General features: G+C 37.6%; 1 protein-coding gene across 2 annotated transcripts in view; it reads left to right on the top strand.

The window, feature by feature from the left end:
• The window catches only part of TTC7B (tetratricopeptide repeat domain 7B), a 117,688-nt gene extending 94,468 nt beyond the window's left edge, over positions 1-23,220 (top strand). For both annotated transcript variants that reach the window (XM_018082848.2, XM_018082849.2), the window contains one exon: positions 22,228-23,220. In XM_018082848.2, the coding sequence (XP_017938337.1) occupies positions 22,228-22,449 (222 nt within the window). In that variant the 3' untranslated portion in view covers positions 22,450-23,220. The remainder of the gene's footprint in view (positions 1-22,227) is intronic.
• The last annotated feature ends 200 nt before the right edge of the window (positions 23,221-23,420 follow it).

Raw genomic sequence — 23,420 nt, 5'->3', positions numbered from 1 at the left:
CTGACAGGTCACAGCCCTTGGCAACTCACTGTAGGTGACTCTACTTCAAGTTTATATGTAGTCAAACTCCAGAGTTCCCTTCCTTCAGTCATCCTGTGATTCTAGGAATGCAAGCAAGACAAGCTTTGTAGATAGAGGTAATGATTTCTGTTTAAAAACACAATGAAAACACTTGTCTGTGGGCAAAATCCTGTTACAGTTTTCCTCTTATGCAAGATTTTCTTATTTTTATGAGTGGTAAAAATCTATAAAGCACAGATTTTATTCTTTCTTCTCTCATTTCCATGATACATTACCCATAGCAATCATGGAAGGAAGGTGCAAGAGATTAGTATTTTTCTCAACTGTATTCACTTGTCTTACATGTGTTCATGTAAAATATACATATATATGGATGTATACATGTATTCTCTGCTATGAATCTACCTTAATATTTTGAGTACATCTATGTCATTGCATACAGAAATGTTAGTGGCAAAACAGTGCAACTGAAAAGCCTCAGTTGGGATCTTCACAAATACAGTTTTTGGGCTTCTGTCTCTCTCGATGGTTTTCTCATGGGAGGTTCAACTGTACCTTGGTGATCTGCACTGAGGCTTCTATAGACAGAGATGTCTAATATTATTTAAGGAAAACAAAATATTTATGACTCTTTACCATTGTTTATGTGGAATCTCCTTGTTTCATAGTACTAAGTAGAGATGATGAACAAACCAGCAAGCTAGTAAAAGCATCTGACCACAACATAATGAAAAATTTACTTTTTCAAGCTTTTTTTTGGTAGGTTTTAGAAATGGGCAATTCCTATTAAAAGTCCTTCCATCTCCTTATGCATTTTACCCTCTACAGGTAACATTACAGGTGACATTAAAGTCATTGACTTTAATGGGTGGATTTTGTTGATATCCCTTTTCCTCCATGCCTTTTCCTGGATAGCTGGCCACCTAAAATAGGATGGAGAGGGAAAAACATGCAGATTTATACTAATGGAAAAATACTAACAAGGAAGACTAATTTAACAAAATCAAAATGTCAGTAGTCTTTGTCCCACTAATTCAGGATATGACCAGGAGGCTTCATGTCAGTAAAGTGCTAATAGTTGCTCTTGATATTTAAGTTCTCCTTGTTAAAAAAAAAAATAAAAAAAGAGAGCAGGCATGGAAAAAAATTGAAAATGTGTGCTCTTCCCTACTATCCTCTGTAATCTCTTACATCCCTTTTCATGGATACTTGCTGGTGCTTTTTTGCATGGATCTCAAAAATGCTATTTTTATTTTGCTCTGTGTAATTGCCTTTCAATATGAGAATTGCTTTGCAAAACACTTTTTAAATTAGGTCATTCAGCTGAAGTATGCACTGAGCTAATTATGATTATTTTGCTTCCCTGGGCATTTCTGTGCTTATTGAATTTATTGAAGTATTACTTTATAGCTGGAGCTGAGAACTTACACAGCAATAAAAACTGTGTAGCACCTGGTATGCTTTTGCTTGTAGGTAACATCTTACATCTAATAATTTATAATTGAATTTCATATAATTAATGAAGAAACATTTTTAAGGATTTATTTGGGGGTAAATATAGACTGTGAAAAAGGCTTTGAGACAGCAACCATCCTCAACTTTAAATGAGCAAGAGGGATTTTATTTTCCTTTTCCTGAGAAAGGTTCTGTTGTAGAATTCTGTAGGTGAGAACTCTAGCTACAGAAAAACATTTGAAGTGTGAAGTCATCTACACATATTGTGTCTTAGTTTTTCTTTTCTTGTGCTGCATAACTTTTCATACTATTGAAATGTAACTAGGTGCTACTAGGTGCTATAGAATTAGGCACAAACCATTCTGTAGGGCTTAGTTGAGGTGTTTAGTAAATGTGTGAGCAACTTCCAGCTCTGTTGCCAAGTGTCTGAGCCCTGACTCTTTATCGACCTGTTTTAGAATAACGTATCGTTACAAAATTGCACAGAAGTTATCAGTGCATGTATTTTGCTATGAATCTCATGCAGTTCTGAGGTACTTTTCTGGTGCTGTGGCAAAATTACCTTTTGCTTTTTGCTTTATATCTAGCACAGAGGAGCCTTTACTTGCTTTGGCAAGAAGCTGTTTATCGAGACAACAGCCTGCTCTTGAGAGGACCAGAAGTTACCTAATCAACTATGGTTCTTTTTTTTCTGACGAGGAACTATAAACAACTTGCTTTTTAAAATTGTGCTTTATCTCACCCTTATCAAGCAGAAAGTGGCCTACCTTAATGCAAAACTAGAGATCTGGAAGCAACTGTCCTTCAGGGAATTATTTTAATGCTCGCTTTTGCCAGGGTTATGTCAAGCAGCTGCATTCCCCAGATAAGTTGTCTACTCTGGTTCAGTGTTTTTTCTGCAAATCCCCAGTCTGGAACAGTCTTTTCATGTCTCTCTCTCACTCTTCAACTGATCTCATTTTAAATTTTATTGGAAGACCACTTCTGCATATAGAAGTTTAGCTTCTCTGCTGGCTGGTTTTGTACTTAGCAGTCCTTCCCCTGCTCATGAGTCTACAGTTTAAAGATGAGTTGCACCTTGCATTTTGGAAGAATTCAACGAACTTACTACGTGTGAATAGCATAATATATTTTCTTCAAGATCAGTTTTCTTCTAACATAGACTGTTTTCTGGTAGCTAACTTAGGTTAGATGGAGTTAAAGAATTGGCCTTTAAGGCTATTGACAGGCTATTTTTGATGTCAAGTTATTTTTTTAATCTAGATGAACAAATTAATTATAGAGAAAGCAATTATTTCAGTGAACTTTAATTCATGGGAAAATCTAAAGTGTGTTTTGTCCAACTCTGAATACTGTGTTCCTTTCTAAGGTGTGATGGTTATTTTTCCATTATTATACCTATTAGAATATTTTCTTTTCAACAAGTAGCAACAAATGGTATGAAGAAAATTATGTGGTGGTACTATTCTGCAGAAAGCTGCCATCTCATGATTTCTTGGCAGGGGAGAGGAGACATGGTGCTTGGCCACCTCGTGTGCTGAATCTCACTGAAAAAGGCCAATGTTTTTCTGGAATAAAACTAATTGCTACCTTCTGCAACTAGAGTTAGGGAATAGGAGATGAGAATGATTTTTTAAGTGAAACTATTGCGGCCCAAGCTGTGGACTGGTGGAGCTCTTTACTAAAAGCCTTTGGATGACCTGCTTCTCTGCTATAACTTCATTGCAATCAATTTTCATCAGTACTCTTGATACCTATGTACTAAGACAATAAATGAAACTAAGATATGGCCTGAGGTCAAACCTTGAATTCTGCTCACCGTCATCCATCCCTATTAGATGAATGGACTAGCAGAAACTAGTTCTTAACTCATTTTTGTATTCTTGTGCTGCTCTATGCCATCTCTCATTTGTTTTCCTATATCCAGCTGTATTGAAACTTCACTAAAATTCAGACAAATTAGTTGTCCAACTTTTTTGGTTTTTATTTTTTCCCCTGGAATTAATCTCAAATACTGTAAAAGCTAGCTTAATGTCTCACCAGTGATAAACACATACTGTGTTTTATTTTACTTTTCCATCTTACCATACTACTAACTATTCCTTTCTTCAACATTTGTTCTAATGCCTTGCATGTAATTTAAGAAAACTGGAATAATAATTTTCTTTCTGAAATACAAACATTAGACTACTTTTAGGTAGTAAAAATGATTCAACTATTAACTTGCGAGGTAGTCTTTGAGTTTCTTTTATCTTTCTTTTCTGTCCTTTTCTAGGATGGAGATACCCAGTTATCACAACTTGATTATCTGGATCTCTCTGGTTTAAATTTTCCATTGGCTTGGAAAATTCTTTTACTTTTACTTTGAAAGTCTGGATGCCTTTTCAATCTGATTTTCTGCTGAGCATAAAGGATCTTTTCGTGCTGTTGCTATGATGTGGTGTAGTATTAACATCAGCACTAAAGTTATGAGCCAGCGTCTTGGTAAACTGGTATTGATACATTTGGCATTGAGAAACAATGGTCAGAGTTTCAATTTATGTTGCCTTAATTGGGTAATGATTGAAAAATCTGGTCAACCCTGCAGGGTTACTGCAGCCATAGTAAGCTTACCATGTTTAACCTGGGTGCTAGTTACTACTGTTAGAAGCTTTCATGTGTGAAAGCACATAAAAGGTTTTCTAAAACTAGACTCTTAGCAATACTCTGCCATTTGTGAATAAACACTGTGTGTTTAATCCAAGTTCACTCTGCATGAAACATTGTGAATGCAGATTTAGAGTTGTTACTGCTTTTGATGCTGCTTCTGTCATGGTAAACTACCTGGTTAAGCTGATATGGGTGGAAAAATATATCATGAGTGAAACTAAATAATGCTAAACTTGAAAACAGAAAGCTGTTTTGAGCTTTCGTCACTCTTTGAACCAGCAGTGTGGTGTTGATCTGTACCTTTTAAATTGTACATGGACTTTATAGAGAGCAAAAATTAATAGCTTTTTAGTTTCAACAGTTAATCATGACTCTAGTCTGTACATTTTGTTAAAACACTGATTTTGCAAACAACTCTTGGCGTTTGAAAAAAATGGCATTAGTTATAGTTATTATATTTTTAGGCATGAATACTTAAACATCTGAGGAAGTTCAGAAGAAGAAAAAATAAGCTGAGCGGCTGCAGATGTTATGGAAACTAAGGGAGTTGGGATGGCAGAGAGTAAGACAATAACTCAAATATTTTTTACTCTTTTTCTAAAAATCTAGATATTTTTAAAAGGTTAAAATATTTGTTTCCATAACAGTTTTGAGTGGTCAATATGTGAAGTTTCAAATATATTTTGCCTTGAAGTATGTATTCCCAGTCAAGAAATGGGGAAACGGAGGCATAGGTGCTGTGACATACCCAGCTTTAAATACAGTACAAGCCTCCTGATTTCTCTTTCTGAGCATCACATTCATGGGACTCACATTTAATTCGTATGCTTATTCTTTCTAGTGCCTTTGAACTCTGAAGAAATAGTTTTCCCCACAGGCATCTCCAATGTCAGTCTTGTTAGGGCAGTGTTGTGGTTTATCCCCAGCCAGCAACCAAGCCCCACACGGCCACTCACTCACTGCCCCACCAGCAGGATCAGGGAGAGAATTGTAAGCATAAAAGCTAGAAAACTCATGGGTTGAGACAAAGACAGTTTAATAGTGGAAGCAAAAAGCTGCACACGCAAGCAAAGAAAAACAAGGAATTCATTTACAGCTTCTCACAGGCAGGCAGGTGTTCAGCCATCTCCTGGAGAGTTGGGCCCCATCACATGTAATGGTTACTTGGGAAGACAAACACCATCACTCCAAATGTCCCCCCTTCCTCCTTCTTCCCCTGAGCTTTATATACTGAGCATGATGTCATATGGTCTGGAATATCCCTTTGGTCAGTTTGGGTCACCTGTCCTGACTGTGTGTCCTCCCTGCCTCCCATGCACCCCCAGCCTCCTCGCCAGCGTGGCAGTATGAAAAGCAGAAAAGGCCTTGGCTCTGTGTGAGCCCTGTGCAGCAATAACAAAAACATCTCTGTATTATCAACCCTGTGTTCAGCACAAATCCAAAGCACAGTCCCATACTAGCCACTGTGAAGAAAATTAACTCTACCCCAGCCAAAACCAACACAGGCAGCAGCAGCAGCATTCCCACTGCCTGCTGAAAGGAGCCTGTGGAGTGTCTTTGGGTTTTGACTTGCAAATGATTGGCAGACTCTAGAAGGGCTTTGCCTTATGATATTTAAATTAGTATGGTCACTGATGGACGTCATATTTAAATGTAGATGATTAAATCAGTTCTGTCATTTATCAGTGAAAATTACATCTTTGAGAGTTACTGCCTTTGCATGCTGTTTAAGTGAAGGGATATGTGGCATCTCCTTAATAGCCATTTCAGCTCAGCCATTGAAAATGAGGCCTTTATCTCAAACTCACTGCAGAACTTTCAATACTTTTAAATAATAAATCACTTCATTTACCTACATCTCTCTTTCCCCCAGCTCTCTTCCTTTCTGAAAGATTTTGTCAATATTGCCTTGGATTTGCTCAATGAATATATTATTTCATTACAGCTAGGCAAAGGAGATGGCTGTTTGGACAGCAGACTGGTTCAGAAGTGTCTGTGGCATCAGTACTTTAATTCTGTGATTACTTTTGAGACCTCAGTTAAACTTAGGACTGTTTTATAGTAATGTACTTTTGTAGGTGATAAACTACTGTAAGTCTTTGTTTCTCGTCTTATATTTGTCCTTGATAGTAAGTTCAAAAAAAGTTAACTTCAAACCAGCACTAAATATGAAGTCTACGGATATAGAGATCTGAAGGAAAAAAGATTGCCGCTTTTATACAATGGGTGGTTAGTTTTTTGTATCGATCTGCTCAGATCTATGGTTTGGTGCATCCTTCTGTCCTACAAATCAGACTCCTACCTGGGTTTGAACAAAAAAGAAATAAGTCTTCTTCTGTGTCCTTGGGGGAAGTTGAAGACTATTACAGCCCCTAACATGAATTGCTGAGCACATACGTAACATATGTTTATTTTTGTGTAACCAGAGTCAGGTGTGGAGAACTAATGTCATAAATCTCCTTTTGCTGTTATGTTGTGTGCTTATGCAATTACTATTATCTGCAATAAATATAGTTTCGAGTAAGACTTCTCAGACCAGATTGTTCCTGAAGAGAGTAGTATCCTCTGGGGAAGATCAGTTTGGTAAGATGTGGCAAAACAGAACTCTGTGCTCCCACTGTGATTAGTGAGAGGAAAACAAAAGAGGGCAGTTTAATACCCAGAAATGTGTCAGGATGGTTATAAATATTTATTATTGTCCAGATGCTGATGTTGAATGTAGGTTTTTACTTAGATGCACTTATCAGAGTCTTGGGAAACTAAAAAAACTTTCTACATAACTCTGCATTACAACTTCTTTCTACTGATATCTGACATGTAGGTAATACTTGTGTGGCTTTTTCTCACAAATCTGAGAAATCCTGCATTATGATAGATGCTGTTGTGATGCTTCAAGAAAGCTGGCTTTCAAGAAACAGCCCTTGCATTGGATTTGAAGTTGCTTTTAGAAACAGCTTTTCTTTCTTAAGACCTGGCATAGAATTGAAGGAAAAAGAAGTATTAGCAAAACACTGAGATGTTAAAATGGAGTGCTCATATTCCAGAGCCACATATCTATACGTAAAGCAGCTGACCTGGAAAAAATCTTCAGTCCTTTAGAGCTGTGCAGATGAACCAAGCGAAGCAATTCATTAGCAAAGCACTTACTTGGCAGAAATATCAAAACATGAACATTGTTCACAGTGTTAAAAGCTAAGCACTGCAAGGAAAGACACTACCCAAAACCACTTGAGCAATATAGCATGCTTTTGTAGGCCCATTAAGATGCAGACATTTGATTCTTTCAATTTTTTTTCTAAATGCTTTGATGAAAAATCCTGAAGTTTTTAGAGGCTTTTGTCTTATTGCAGGAACTAAACTTTTAAGTGAAAGTTACAAATGTTTCTTTTATGGATGTATCTGAAATTAACATGTGAGTTCCATTTTTTTCTGGGTTCTAATTCATTAATTAGTCTTTAATCAGTAATGCTGGTGAAATGATTTGTTGCAACTTAGTGTGTTCAATCTTCCTCAGTCACTACCAATACACTGTTTATATCTCACGCATCGAACGTACTCTTTAAGTTGAATATCCTTAGGAAATCAGACATACTAAATCATTATTTAATTCTTTAATCAGTTTCATCTGGACAGAAGAGAGAATGATGTAAAAAAAAAAGGCTTGTGCAAGTATTACAAAAATAGAGGCAGGGGGAAAGACTAAGGCTTTTTCATTATTTCAGATTTTTAATTAGGTAACATCAGGCGCGTATGAGAGTGAGCGTTTGTGAATTCTTCCTGCAGCAATATAAGGCACAGTCATTAGAAACCAAACCAGCCTTCACTGTGGTTAGTGCTCATGGAGATAGCTCTTAAAAGTTTAACTTTTTAAAATTATTCCAGAACATAACATTGTGCTACATTAGCTTAGCTCTATTAATTGATAGCATAACATGTTTAGCTGAAATAGTGAATTGTGAGTGATATAAAGACCTTAGCAGTAAAGGGCTATAAAAATAATAAAAAATTCATGCAGATTCAAAATTTCTTCTGTACAATACACAGTGTGAAAAAGGTTTCAGAGCTCTAAATCTGCATGGGCAAAGGTTGTGTTAGGTAGCACTTAGGAAAAATACTTGCCATCTATCAAAGGTGATCTGACCTACTAAAAGAAAGGACTGCTTTTGCCTTGGTTTCTGAATTAAAATGTCTCTGCTGGTAAGTGGGTTTTGCTTAAAATAAGTAATTTAAAATAAATACACAGTTTTAAAAGTACATTCTCTCATTTAAAAACAACACCACTTATTTTCTAAATGGGTGCAAGTAATAAATTAAGTCATATATTGTCCTGTGGTTACAAATGTTCAAAAGACAAGCAAATGAATGTCTATCAGCTGCAGAGCCATTTCAATTTCCATTTTTTTTCATGGTCCTTTTTACAGTTTGTCCTGACAGCTGACAATAGCTTCTTTGGGATTCTGTCTGGTTTTTAATTTATGACCATTTGAAGAAGTGATAGCCACAATAGCATCAGAACAGATGGTATTATGAGGGTCATAGACCCAAAGACTTACCAGAGGGCTCTGAAATGCTGTGACACAAATGGAGTCTGTGATGATGCTTTGTCATATTAATTCGATGCCTAGCCACAAGTTGGTAGGTTACAGCTGCCAGAAATAAGTGTTCTTGATATAAAGTCTAAAACAGTATGAAATGCTGTCAGATCTATTAAAGTAATTGATGCATCAAACTTAATTTCCTTTAAAATTGTGATATGATAGTATAAGCAGCTGGTGATCTCTTGAAAATAAATGAGGTAGCTTCAGCCTAGGCATCCAAACTCATCTCATTTGCTGCAGAATCAAACCCTAAGCTTCCTAAAATTTAAGGAAGTTTTATTAGTAGGTGCAGTTTTCTGCCATGTACATTACATTCAAGTTGATGTAACATTTATGTCTGAATATTTTTGTGAAGATAAAATCCATGAATGTTTAACACAATAGCTAGTAGGAAATGTTTGTATCTCACCTCAGACTCAGCAGCTCATTTAAGTTCAGAATTCCCACCTTCCCCACCAAACCCATGCTGCTGCTGTAGTTCTTATTCCTTGAAAATTCCTTCCTTGAAAAGTGGAAGCTGCCACTCTGCATTTCAGCTCTTCACTCAGCATTAACTTCCCAGTTTGCTTACTCTGATTAAATCCTAGCTTTGTGTGGGAGTGCCTTTTCTACCATTCTTGTGTTCTTGCTGCCAACTGTGCTCCAGTGAACTAGAAAAGTGACTCAAATGGACAAGGTTCTGACACTTTGGGAAGCAGGGCTCAAATTTATTCCAGCTGCCTGTCAGCTGAGAATAGTAAACCAAAGGAAAGGACTGAGGGAGAAACAGCATTTGGAATTGCACTTCTCTACAGATTCCAACCTTGTACACTAATTTATTATACAGTTTGGAAAATGGATTTCAAGAGCCATAAACCAACCACAGCATATGATTTAAAATGTCAATCAGTGTCAATCAGTGCAGTGATGGATATCCACTTATAAAAAGTCCATAACTACAGCTCATATTTTGCCTCAATCTTTAACAGGAATGTTGATATTTATCATGGATGGCAAAGATAAAATTAGTAGAGGAAATGAAAGTATAGAAATTGTGTCAAGTACTTGCTGGTGGAAGAGTATGGAGGAGTTGACCAGAATTCTGGAAGAACTAGTTAGTGAAATAACCTAGGCTTCACTAAATATTATTGGATTAATCATTTGTTAACAGAAGATTTTAGAATAGTTAATATAGTACCTCTACTTGGGAAGAAGAGTTGCAGGACAAAGACCTAAGTTTGATTAAAAGCGAGACTTGGAGACCCTTTAGTTTAAGAAATAGGGTAACTTTCACAAACATGCAAGAGCAAGATGGAGTATGGAAATGACTGGGGAGAACAAAGAGCTGGGTAGTAGTTGGTCATCTCCATTGTTCTACAAGAGCTGCATCTTCATTGTTCATGAGTTGAACAATGAACCCAACATGAGACATCATGTTGTCCCTGTTATCAGTGTCATCATCTTGTCAAGAGTGTAGTCTCACCATTAATTTTGTAAGCTTACAGATTTCTCCTTTCCTTGTAGAAGGGGGTGGTGTTCGTGCTCCACTGGTTTCTTCATATTCCCAAAACAGGGAGACTGCCATGCCCAGTAAAAACAGTTGAGGCTGGTCAACACTGAAACCTCAGTGTGAACTAAAGCATAGGTTTCACACGGGTTTTCCTCACAGGTCTGTGATACTCTTGTAATCCCAAGTAACGTGGCTGGATGGCAACACCGACCTGTAGCTTTGCGTCAGTGTTGTCCTTATACACAGGGGGCACTGAGGTGACTGCACTGTAGCTCTGGTAAGTCTCTGAAACATTTCCTGGAAATTTTAATAATACTATATGCTCCTTGTAAACGTGAGAGGAATATGCATAATCCAAGTAAGGCTAAGTGGCACTGGCACTGGAACAAATGAAAACAAACCAGCTAGTGAAAAATTTGGGAAGATGATTTGGCGAGGGCTCCTTGCTGTGGAATTCCACACTGTGGAACAAGAAATCCTGTACTAAGGTTGTGTGTAACAACAGGGGATACAAATGTTTGACCTAGGAGGGCTCTTCTGATCTGATGGTAACTAAGTGGAAAATACCTTATTTTTGGCAAGTTTTCAGTAAAAAATTAACAAAGATCCACAAAAAGATTTGAGAAAATGTGATAGGCTTATATAGACTTGAACTATAAAACACAGGTGATACTTCAGTTATATTAATCTGTTTGCTTCCAGATCAGTATTAGCAAAGGCTTATATGTTGAGGTACACTGATGTTATTCTTAGCTTCCCCCCCAAAAAAATACTGCTGTTTAGGTTTCTCTCTTTAGTTGTCTGAAGCTTTTTTCTTTAGTTTTGAGTATGTTCAACTTATTCAGGTTTTGTGAAAGGTAAGTCAGTATATAGAAAAGTGTTTGTTTTATTTTTCTGAAAGTGTTAAAAGCCCTTTCTTAGCCAATGGTAGGCTTTGGCTCTTCTGATCTCTGCCTGATGGTGCACAGATGGGAGGGTGTATGCCTTCCCTTCACACTGAAAATAGCCATCCCTTAAAGATGGGTCTGCTGGCAGCTGTCCTGTCAGACAGGCAGGTTAGCAGGCTACCTACAGCTTCTGCCTTTCCTTTCAGAATCTGAGGGGAGAAAGGGGTGCATTCCCTGTCATGATGGAAGGTTTTTGCAAACTACCATGAAAATGGCTCTTCCAGTGTAGTGTGTTGAGCCTGACGAGCAGATGGCAGTTCACATCTGCTTGGTAGGGAAGGAAATGGTCTGTTTCCTGGGAATGCTTTAAAAAATATATTTATTAATGCTGTATTAAAAATAATCTCTTTTTCTTAGAGGTTACTGCAATGCCAGTATAGTATGTTCTGCTGTGGTGTCATACACTTTTGAAATAGTGACATTGGTCATAGTTATAACATATGTATGTACATATTTTTATATGCAAAAGTCTCTTTGGCTAAAGGCAAAAGGCATGAAAATGTGAATAATGTGCTTTAATCTTTGAATTCCTGTTTTATTTCAGTAATGGAAGGACTGGTCATCTTTTATCTAATACTGCAGTTCTGACTTTGAATATTTAATACAGCATTTTTCAGAATATTTGAGAGAAATGCACATGCATAAATGCAAAAAGGTTCTTCAGAAGAATATAATTCACTTGTGATTCCTTTTCCATAGTCTCAAAATTTCAGACAAGTAAGTACTAGTTTCTGTAGTATTGAGTGTGTACAAGCATAGACTGCCAGTGCTGGCTTTCAATATAGTGGCAATCTAGCTAAAGATCTCCAAAGTGCTTGTTTTGAACTCTGACAGTTCTATTAATTATAAGTTTTACCCACAGAACCTAGTACTGCATCTGCAGCTCTGGTTTTTCTTAGATACATAAACTATTCCCCTGACTTCAGATTGATTTCTCCATTAAAACATTTGATCAATTTTTCTAATTACTATTTCCAGAAACCACATGTAACCAGTATGTTTAATGTGATTTTATAGAAAAACTGTCATTAATGAAAAACAGCTTCTTAAAAAGTCATTGTTTGCTCTTTCTAATTACTTATTCTTTAATTCTATCAGTGGTTGACTGATGGACAGAAAAACATGAATTTCTTGACATTATGATAGATTTGCATGGAGCACAAGCTTTCAACACCAGGAACCTTCAGATGTACTAGATTAGAATCCAGTATTAGGCAGTGAAGGTAGAACACTGAATTCCTAGTATCCTCAATTCTTGTGAAAAATCCAGCTTTTTTTCAAATACTTGAATATTGACTCCGTGGGTTGACTTTGAGGCTCCTAATTTGAAAAATCTTAGTCTGATTTTCTGTTTCTCTAGCCTGTACTGCACTGAATAATTTTTGGAGGAGTTGATGTTTTTTTTTCCTGTTTTGGATATTGAAAGCATTTTATGTTAGATCTAAGTTTTGAATAATAGAAATATAGTTTTCTGTGCTTCCAATCCTTTGACTCAAAACTGAGCAAATAATGGCATCAATAACAGACAGGAGTCTCTGTATGAACCACAGTGATCCAGTGGTAAACTTGGCCTTACTTTGAACCCAAGTAGTGTTGAAATACAGCTACAGATTAGACTGATAAAATGGTAGGATTTCTGTTGTGAATATCCTGTGATGCACGTACATCTATAAATTGTCTACGTATGGGAAAGGGGTGAATGTATCCATGACAATATACAAAGACATACTGAATTAAGGAAAGCATTGTGGGCCCATTCATAAACAGCACTATCTGTAGCTGTGGTCTCCAGCACCAATTTTCATCACAGGTGTATGTACTTGAAGGATTTTATCCATTTGGGAAATCCTCTTTTCCTGTTTGTGGGCACTGACATGGCTTCAGTGCTTGGAGGGAGGGAAGGGAAGATAGAGTGCTGCCAAGCTTCCACACTGAGGGAGGTGATCAAGAGACCTACATACACTTCATTGTCGTCTCATGATGTCACACCTGGGACAAAATGTAAAACTTTTGTACCAAATGACAAGTAACCAAATTTAGGACTGGCCATAATCTGAGGACTAAGGTTGTACTTAATTATTCCCTGATGCAAGTGGTGATGCAGTACTTGCCAGAGCCATAGTCATCTGACTTCTGATGGGAGAATCCTTGAGGGTTTACTGTGTTGGTAAACAGAACGTATGAAATAAAACCCTCTGTTTAATATTCAGATGGAGTTAAAAAAAAGTTAAATAATCTTTGGAGTCCTTAGCTAGTTCACTCTATCCCTGAGATGTTTTATTTGTTTCCAGTGTACTTGCTATAGTCAAATTAGTTCTTGCAGTGTAGCCTGGTAGTCATGCTATGTTTTTATAAACTGATAGGACATTCACAGAGAGTGTAAATCAAAAGTACAGCAGGCTACTGCAAGATCATGTTGTCTTAACAGGAAAAGATGTCCCCCAAGAGCTTCCATGGCATGGAGGGCTGTGATCAGCAACTTTAAAAAACAAACTTCAGTTGTGAACCTTTCTGCATTCTGGGCTGTGAGCAGTAAGGAACTAAAAGGCAAGCACCTCCCTGCTGGAAGGGGTCAGTGATTTTCAGGGCGGTTATAAGTACACAGATGCACGACCGACCACGCACGTTCGTTATTTCATGCTGGCGATGGGAAGTTCAGTGTAACAAAGCCAAAGTTGTTGTTTTAAAAATCTGTTGCCAAGCAGTAGGTTTTCTCCTAGCAACAAGTGTTTTGCAGCAGAGGAAGCAATTGGATACCTTAGGGGGTATGTTAGCACTGGGGGAAGGGTAGAGAAATAACAAACTGGGCCTTCAGCGATGACACGGAGCACACAGAGCAGCTTCTATGTGTGCTGGGCATGGGGGAAGGCAAGGGAGGGGGACAAGGCAGAAAAGGACACGTAGGCAGTGTTCTGGGATAGGCTGTGAACAAAATGTTGCCTGCAGGCGCAGGTTCGTATTTGTTCATCAGTTGCTTTGTTTGGTTTAATGAGCGATCGACTGTAGTATTATTAGCTGGTTGTTCTCATTTTAAAAAGAAAATCCATACTGAGCTGCTAGGAGGTTTTATTTTGAGCATATTTGAAGAAATACACTTATTATCTTTACCTGTAAGTATTGGTGGTCAATCCAGTTGGTGTTAAACCTTATAATATGGCCTCCCTTCAAAATCCCTGCATTAAAATACATCTATGTCTGCAGACATAGAACTATGTTTATTCATTGTTTTTCTGATGGAATGGCTTATTTCAAACTGATGCAATATGTCACAATTTTTTTGCACTTGCAGAAAATAGTTACTTACAGTGACTAGACATGTATGTGCCTTCAAAAGGCGTGTACACATGATTTCTAATGCAAAGTCATACTTCCATTAGATGGACATGTTTCAACACAAATTCATCAGCTAGAAGGAAAATAAGAGAGGATAGTGTATAAATAATGTGCTATTTCACTCTACGTAAGTGTAAAATATTGATTATAGAATACATTTTAAAAATGTATTTTTATCACAGAGGTTGGAAAATACCAGCTGCAGAATTTTACTTATTTTTCCATGTATCATGACAAATTCTTCTCATTTTGCCTCACTAACACTTCTGTTTCATTATTTTAGCATAACACTGTCAAGTCTCTGGTAAACCTTGAAGTTTGATAGATTTGTTTAAAAATAGCAGCCACCTTAACACTTGCAAAATAGGCTGAAAAAGCAGCATGTAACGAGGGGCAGTTTTGTGATGCTAAAATTACAGTGCATATGGATTTCCACACATTGCACAGTGTATTTTGTAACTGTTTATGGTCATGATCCCTGACTTTTAAGGTTTTTAGATAAGATGGGGATGTTACTAGCATGTCTTTCTGAAAACCACAGTGGAAAGTTGATTCTCTCTTAAACTGGGAGTTGTTTAAAAATAATAAGATAGTGGACTGGGAAAATTACTGGAAAGTTAGATGTAGTGAGTTCTCTAAGTCTTTTGTAGCTTTTAAAAATCATTTTCCGCGTCTGAATAGCTCTATATCTGTTTACACATTTGCAGCTGCTAGTTTACTCAGCTTCAGCAGGTCATCAGCAAAACAGGCAAGTAGTATTCCCACTGTTCTTCTGTCTCCCTGCTCTCATCATTAAAAGCAAAATCAGTCTATTTTTTTATTTTCATATGCTTGTAATGTGTTCTTATAGCTGTTGTTTTAACAAGGGAAACTTTTAGCTCTGAGGGCTATTTTTTACCTAAATAAAGTCTGTATCATACAAATTTAGAAGCTTTTTAGCAAACAACTCATGTAACAGACCTATTAGAGATGAGATAATATAAATGTCATATCTGGTAGAACTCAAATCTCCATAGTTGAGGCTTCCATGGGTCAGCAGGCTGCGGTTCTTAAACATAGTGAGAGTCTCTGGCACTCTTTTGCATGTTAGGTCAGCCACGTTTCTTGTTCTCATACTGTCCATTTCTCTCAGTTACCAGTTTCTCTCTCTGCAGAGAGAGTTTAGTGCTGATACTTCAGCATCCCTCCTAAAACAGACGAAAGTGCGAATGGACTCATGGTCAAAGCTTTTTGGTTTGGTTTTTTTTTCCACTTTGAAATAAATTTCATTGCTTTTGAGAACATCTCCCACCTGTAGCCTATATTTTTCTCAGAGAAAATGAAATTGTTCTTCTTGATAGCAAATGAATAAAGGTGAAAATCTCAAGCGGTGCTTCTGTCAAGACTGAGAACTGTTTATTTTCAGACAGGGTGGAGAAATAGTCACACATTAAACCTTAAGGAAACCTCTAGCTCTCTCGAGATGAAAATTTTAGTTACATCGAAGAAACGACAGTGATCTTTGTAGAGTTACCTTTTTATTTTTATTTTTATTTCAGTTATTGCAAATATAGTTTAGCACGTTATGATCAAGCTCTGGTTTGATGAGGCATACGATGAGTGATAATTATGAGTAATTTTTTTTAAGTTACTTCCATGGAAAAAATTTGAATGTTACTAGACTAGACTAGTTACTGGACTGTTCTAAATGGCTAGTTCTAATCATGTTTCCAAAATCATAAATTAGTTATTTAAGTATTTTTCCATTTCTGTCCTGTGTTTATTTTTCTAGGTGTCTGTTTTCCATTGACTGTTTGGTTAATCATTATGACAGTTTAATTTGCAAGAGAGAAAGCCTGTTTGCAGAAAAAAAAATGTACCTTTGCAGTGAAGACTACACTACATGCTTATTTAAGTAATTATGACTTTATACATTTGCTTATTATATCATATTGTCAGATTCTGAGGGATGATATTTTATTAATAAGTAATAGTAATGCATTTTCTAACTGAAGACTTGGAGACTGTAACACTCCATTTGGAAAATCAGATTCATTTGAATGTGTTCCTTTTAAAAATGCTTACATTTAGCTAATGAAAAATAACCTTAATATGTTGAACTGCAAGGGGAAAAATAACTATGCCAAAATATAACTTTGACATGTCCAGTATATATCAAAGTATAATTCTGGCTTATTGAAGAATTGTAATTATTTGTTTTATTGTGCCATCACCAGAGACCAGTTTTTAAAAGTATCTTGTTTATCTAGGACATAGATAGATCTGTAATGACAAACTGAAAGTTATCTAGGTGGAGTAAGGATTTAGGTCCTGTTGAAGTGAATGCTGATTAAACATGCATTTGTAATTCCCATTATGCATCTTTCTGTGCCCAAAAGATTGTGCTGTGGTGTAGGGTCCATGATTGTTTTAAAAAAAAAAAAGCCTCATGGATTTGAAGATTTGAGAGTCAAATAATTTTGTCATACTAGGTTTCTTCTTTTTTTAATTTTTGCATTCATTAGTTGGACATTTCTCTGCACCTGCTTCTTCAGTGTTACCCAAAGAATGAAGAGAAAGTTGTTATTGAAACAGAAGCATCAAGTACTAATATTATATAGGTATGACAATGTTATCACTCTCTTTCCTGACAGTGCAGGAGAGGGAGAACCTGATATCAGAACAGGAGTAGTGGAAGCTCCCTGGGCCCTCTAGACAAGTCTCCTCTCATAACCTGCAGAGCATGCAAGCTTTTTCTGTAGGACTGTAGGACTTAACACTGGTTTGCACCCTACGACTGCAAGTAGAATGCTGTTCCAAAACCTCTGTACTCCAATTACCAGGAATGTTTTGGTAAACTTACTGCAAATTTATACTCATGTATTCTTGTGCCAACTTTATTCTCTAACTAAAAAGGTTTTTCTCTATTCTGTTCTTTCTACTGTTTTTATAACAAGTTCCTTCATTTCCTCTCAGGTTTTGATTTTCTAGGTTAGTCAAACCAAGTCTGTTAGTCTCCTCTTGTAAATTCAGATTTTTATTGGTCATTTCAATAGTCATTTTTCTGTGTCTGTTCCAGTTTGAATGACCTTTGTTGAATAGAAGAGACTGCACAAGGTGCCAGAGGAGGCCCTAGTGTAGCTGTGTGTTGCACAGCTGCTGAAGTCTTATTCTCTTTCTAGTGGAAACCTTTCCCTGATGTCACTTGAGTTTTTTTTTCTTTTGAACTGGCACATTTTCACACTGTCATCCTGTGGTTGCCTGATAAAACCAGGTCCATCTCCCAAGCTGTTTGATTGACAGGCTTCCACCATATTGCAGAACTTGTGTTACTGTTGTGTTATTTTTGCTGCTTTGTTTTACTGACTCTTGCAATATTTCTGTTATCCTAGTTCTCATGATCAGCCTGTTGCTTTCTATATTGTATCCTCTTAGCTTTTGCTTATCTAATTGTATCATGATTCCTGTGATGTGTCATTAATTAAAACACAGAACATGATTAGTCCCAAGAGAGTATCCAGAATACAGAAGATATAATCCCCATTCCTTAATGCAAGTAAGATAAGTATAAATGAAGGTTATTCAGCCAAATGTTTTGAATGATACATTAAGATATTTCTGTCTATTCAGACTCAATAGCTGTTTTTCTGGGCTGTATCTGTGTAGGTGTCTAGGAGATATTGAGTAATAAATAACAAATTACTCCTGTTTTGCCAACAGCGTCAAGGGCCTTTATTTAGGGGTTGGACCTTGTTTGACTGAGCATTGTAGAAACAGTCCTTGAACAGATGCTTGGGTGAAAGAAGCAAAGAGTGGCAGTTTTGTAAGTGGGGCGATGTAAAATGAAGTGTAAAGGGGATGATTGGCGGAGAAAAGACACGTAAAATTGTTGACCAATGAGAGGGAGACTTTGTGACTCCAAACTTGGTGAGGAAACAACTGGTAAGATCTTGAAAATAACCTGTGGCAGAAATTGGAAGCACTTTTCCCCCCATTTTTATTAATTCCTAAGGGATTTTGTTCTGTTGGGATGTGAAATTTATGTAGAACCTTGTTTATAGTGACTGCAGTACCTCCCTGTTGCAGGCAGCACACTGATACTCTTTTAGAAAGCCCCTTCTGAGAGCCCCTGGAGGCTCTTGGAGTTGCAAAGTCCCTGTTACTCCCAGCTCTAATCCCCAGTGGTGGCCTGGGCATTGTAAAGGGCTGTTGACCTTTCCTTGAGCAGAGAGCATCTGAACTCCACAAATCTTTGAGTACTGCTGATTATTCAAAGTGACTGGTATAAATATCAGCGGATTGGAGACATGAAGCACTTCTTTCACTTCTTGTGATGATGGCACAAAAAAGTCTCTTCGTTTCTTCAGAGATTCCCTTCACTTTCTGGCTGTGCCATTTCTGATTAGACTTTTCTCTTGGAGTTTTTTACGAGTTACGAAATCAACCTCTAAAATGTAGAACTGGCTTAGAGAGTTTACAACATAAAGACAAAGTGGAGGCCTTAACACACTAAGAGATCAGTGATTTGACAAAACAAAACAAAGAACCCCAAAATTCTCAGCAAACCAAACATGGAGTGAAGTAATAAGCAACATTTGTACTGAGCTACAAAATGAAGAAGCCCACACACATTAGAGGCTTTTATAACTGTGTTAGAAGCAAATGTCATAAATTTCTTTTCTTCCATGTGAAAGAAATGCAATAATAGGAAAGATCCTGCTTTCTCTTAGCAGGATGCCAACAGATTTCTTAAACATATCTGTCAAATATTGCAGCATTCTAAAATGTAGAAAGAACAACTAGATTACCTTAGATTTCTGTAATACCTTAGGAACTGTTTTTAGCATATTTTGTAGAATGGATGTTTCTTACTATTTATATTTCTTATTATTTACACAAATTATTGTATAGCACTTTTTCTAATTGATTCAAGTTCCAAAATCCCTATCATATTATTTTTTCAAAGATTATGTCTCTGGTTTTAAAGAGGATGTAGGGAGATGGCATTCTGCTTAGGCTGAAGGTGTGAACCATATGTCACTTAGGTATCCCTCTGTGTTTCTGCAGACCTGATGTGTTGCTTAAGCCCATCTCCAGCCATAAAGCAAGAGACCTGACATTAGTCTGCAGATAAATGTTGTCTGTACATCTGCTGCTGAATAGGTAAAGGCCAGAACTGGTAACTTGGAGATTTTGTTTCCAGTTGGAAAGCAGAGGAAAATATACAGTGGAGGACTAGGATAATTTGTTTTGATTTTTGGGAAGTCTCCTCTAAGAGAGGAGTTTGGTTTTTGGGGGGAAGGAGAGGGAGTTAGTTGGGTGGTATTGTTGGTTTTGGTGGTTTGTTTTTTTCCTGAAGGGTTTGGTACCCAAAGCAAGCGTATGCTGACAGCTGGTAAACTGGAAGTCTGTTTTCTTGCATGGGTGATGGTGTGGGGTCACAAAAGGATGTTGCTATGTGATAGACATGCCTCTCCTTCTCCCTGTGATCTGTACTGTAATGCTTATTACAGAAAAGTCAGGCAAGGACTGCAAACAATTTGAAATGTTGTGCACCTCAGTATTTTTAAAGAAGTCATCCCGGAAGGGGATGTACAAGCTGGACACTTACAATATATGACATCTGACCATCATTCTGAGAGAGAGTTGATGAATCAGAGGGTATTTTGCATTCTTTCTCTAGATCGCTGCTTTGAGTTTAGTCACAGCTACAGTGACCAAATGTCACTGTCCTTTTGAAGCTCTGCATGGCACAAGTCTAAATTTCTCTCTACTGGTTGTTTGGAAGCAAAGCTCATTGTCCCAGGGCTGCTACCTGAGGCAGGAATCTTCATACCATCCCAGCCTGAGACACCAGTGAAAGACTGACTTTCGGGAGTTGCTCCCTTGAGAAAGCTGTGCCCTCGAAACATGAGGGTACAGGATGCAACCTGATTGCCCATGCAAGAGTGGTTCCTTCATTAATGCTAATTTGCTAATTTCAACACTAATATTCTTAGAAAAGTGTAACAGCAGGCAAACAGCTAGTATTTGCCCTAGTTCTGTCACCTGGAAAAGCTCAGCTATACTTTTTGCTGTACAGAATAGGGCAGATGTGATGTAACGTGTCTCTTCCTATGAACAGGCTTATATCTGTAAAATTTGCTTGCTTTCTTTGGTCTTGAAAAGAGCAGCTTGTATCCTTAGCAAGGAGGGAAACTAGTCTGGCATATTTAAGAAAAAAAGTATTACCAGTATTCAAAGATCTCGCATGTTTCATTAGTATAAAATATACATATCTGCACACAAAAAAGCAAGATTTTTGAAAATACAGAATCTTGAAGAACACTTAAATTTTATTAAGGTTAGGTGTGTTGCAGCCAAAGCAGCTTTATATATTCCATCTCTTTGCTTCATTTTTTGTACTTCACATCTGATACCTGACAATCACTTCACTGACCCTGAGAGTTATCTGATTTTTGAACTGGAAGTACTGTTTACTTCCTCTGTAAATGCTGACTCAATTGACAGCTCAAAAAAATTCCAAAACCAGAAAATCCCTCTAGCACCTTTATGTGAGAACATCTGCCAGGCTGATAGAAATTAGCCTGCATTGCATTTATTTGTTTACTTACCAATACTATACAGCACTCTTTATATTGTTCTTCAGAGCACAGCCTGCTCAGATGTTCTTCAGGATGGAGTTAGCAGTCTTCAAGTCAGCCTAGTGGGCACAATTCCAAAAATGTATGGTGGATAATTCAGAGGCTACATAGAATGTCAGTACTTTCTAATCATCAGTGCTTGGGTTAATAAGGATTTGAGGGACATATGTACAGAGAGAGATAAAAGAAACTGTGGTCCAGGAAGTAGGAGCTTGGAGGGGAGAAGTCACAAGGACTCTGTAAGCACGTAATCAGGATGCCTCTCTGGAAAACAAAGATTTGTGTTCCATATGCATTTTGCAATACAGAATCACAATGTAAAAATGCGTAATATCTTTAGGATTATTATAATCCCAGAACAAAGCTCTCTTACTGGGTCATTCCATGACATTTCTGGCACAGTAACATAGCTGAATGTGATGGATGGAGATTTCCACTGCCTCATTCAGAGCATATATCCTAGTGGGTTTGGACATGCTCTGGGATCATGTGCTAGTGAGTTGGATTCCATCTCACAGAGAAAGATAAAGAATCTGAGACAGGGAAGCTCCTGAGGAAATTATGTGCCTGCTGGTCCTTCATACATTACTGGTGTGATATTTGTCCGAGCACACTTCCCGTTTCACAGGTACCATGTGCATTCAAGTACCCTGGCTGTTGCTCATTGGGCTGAACTGAGTCCTGTTACTGCCATCCCTGAGGGCCGATGGTGCTGTGTGTGTGGTCTCAGATGTTATCAGACATGAGCTGGTTGCTGAGATGCACAGGTAGGATAGGAACATTTCAGGGCACACACCTTAGTAGGACTTTGGATAACTGGAGCTTGCTGCAAAAGCTCTGGTTCTTACTGATTTTTTGAGGTTGGAGGAGTTTTTGTTATTCAGTTTTGTTTCCTATCTAAAGCCACTTGACTCCTTGTTGGTGTGGAGTAGCTTGTTCCAGTCCTGCATCAAGTAATTTCTTTTCTTTAATATAAATAAATAAATAACGTAGTCCCTAACACTTTGAGCCACAGAGCTGCTTACTCTTATTTCACTGTTGTGACAAATCATTTGAGCTTCATGAAAGCCCTACTGGCCAATCTCAACTCTTTTCCCTCTGTTTTCTTACAGGCTCTGATACTTCACCAGCTCGGGCGCTATAGCTTGGCGGAGAAGATTCTCAGAGATGCCGTCCAGGTCAACTCTACAGCCCACGAGGTCTGGAACAGCCTGGGAGAGGTGCTACAGGCTCAAGGCAATGATGATGCTGCAACTGAATGCTTCCTGACGGCACTGGAGCTTGAAGCGAGCAGTCCTGTGGTTCCTTTTACCATCATTCCCAGAGTCCTTTGACAGGGCATCCTGATCAACCGATTTTTGGTCTGACTTCTGGATGAGGAGACCCAGTGTATCAGACTGCCTGGTAACTGGTGTAGTTTGAGAACCTTTAGAGCAAAGAACCTTTAGGTCTTTGGCAGGCAAGTGGCCAAAACAGTGAGGTGACACAACACATTAATGTTGGACTGAGAGGATGGAACGGTGAAGCCAGAGCCAAATCACTCATATCGCCTGCGGTTTTGCCCTGGTAGTTTTGAAACATCATTATGTTGTTCATGGATGATGTGCCATATTTTGTTAGTGATACTTGAGTGTTACATAAAATTATAATGGAATCAACTACCAATTGTAGAATAAGTTAAAATTCAGTGGCAGAGCAGACTATTTTTAACAAGGCTGTTAATAAAACTGTTCTCTTCCTGCCTCTCAATCTCTTTTGGCCTAAAGTCAAAATGTGAATTTTCTGTTTCCATCTCTATTTTAGTCCAGGCCAGAAAATCAGTTGAGTTCTTGGTTTTAGTTGTTAATAACTGTGATGTGTGGCTAACTGTTATCTAGAGCAAAGGCTGAGTACAAGAATATTTATATTTTACGATGTATGCCTGTTACAAAAAAATATATTAGTTATTTAAGTTTAACTTTTTTATGTGAATTCAGAGTTTATTTATCAATGGAAATATGTAAAAAGAAGCCTCAAATGGAATATTTACCGACATTCCTTATACATGACCCACACTTGGCTAAATGGGAAGATTATGTTAATAATAAAATGATTTTTAAATGGAACCTTCCTCGTGTCCTGGTTAAGAATCAGGGGGAAAAGATGGCTTGTGAACGTATTATTATGATGGGGCTGGCTGGTATCAAAGATGAACAACACCAAAATTAAATGTATGAGGCTGGTCTAGAGAAGAGAAGCTGCTATACTCTTTGCCAATGGTATTGTTACCTTAGATTTCAGGTTTCCTTAAATCCTCACTACTCTG

This window comes from Manacus vitellinus, unplaced genomic scaffold (assembly GCF_001715985.3).
Source record: "Manacus vitellinus isolate BGI_N305 unplaced genomic scaffold, ASM171598v3 scaffold_6_pilon, whole genome shotgun sequence".
Classification (NCBI taxonomy): Eukaryota; Metazoa; Chordata; class Aves; order Passeriformes; family Pipridae; genus Manacus; species Manacus vitellinus.
Note: the sequence above shows the minus strand (reverse complement) of the source record. Positions and strands in the feature narration are given on the sequence as shown.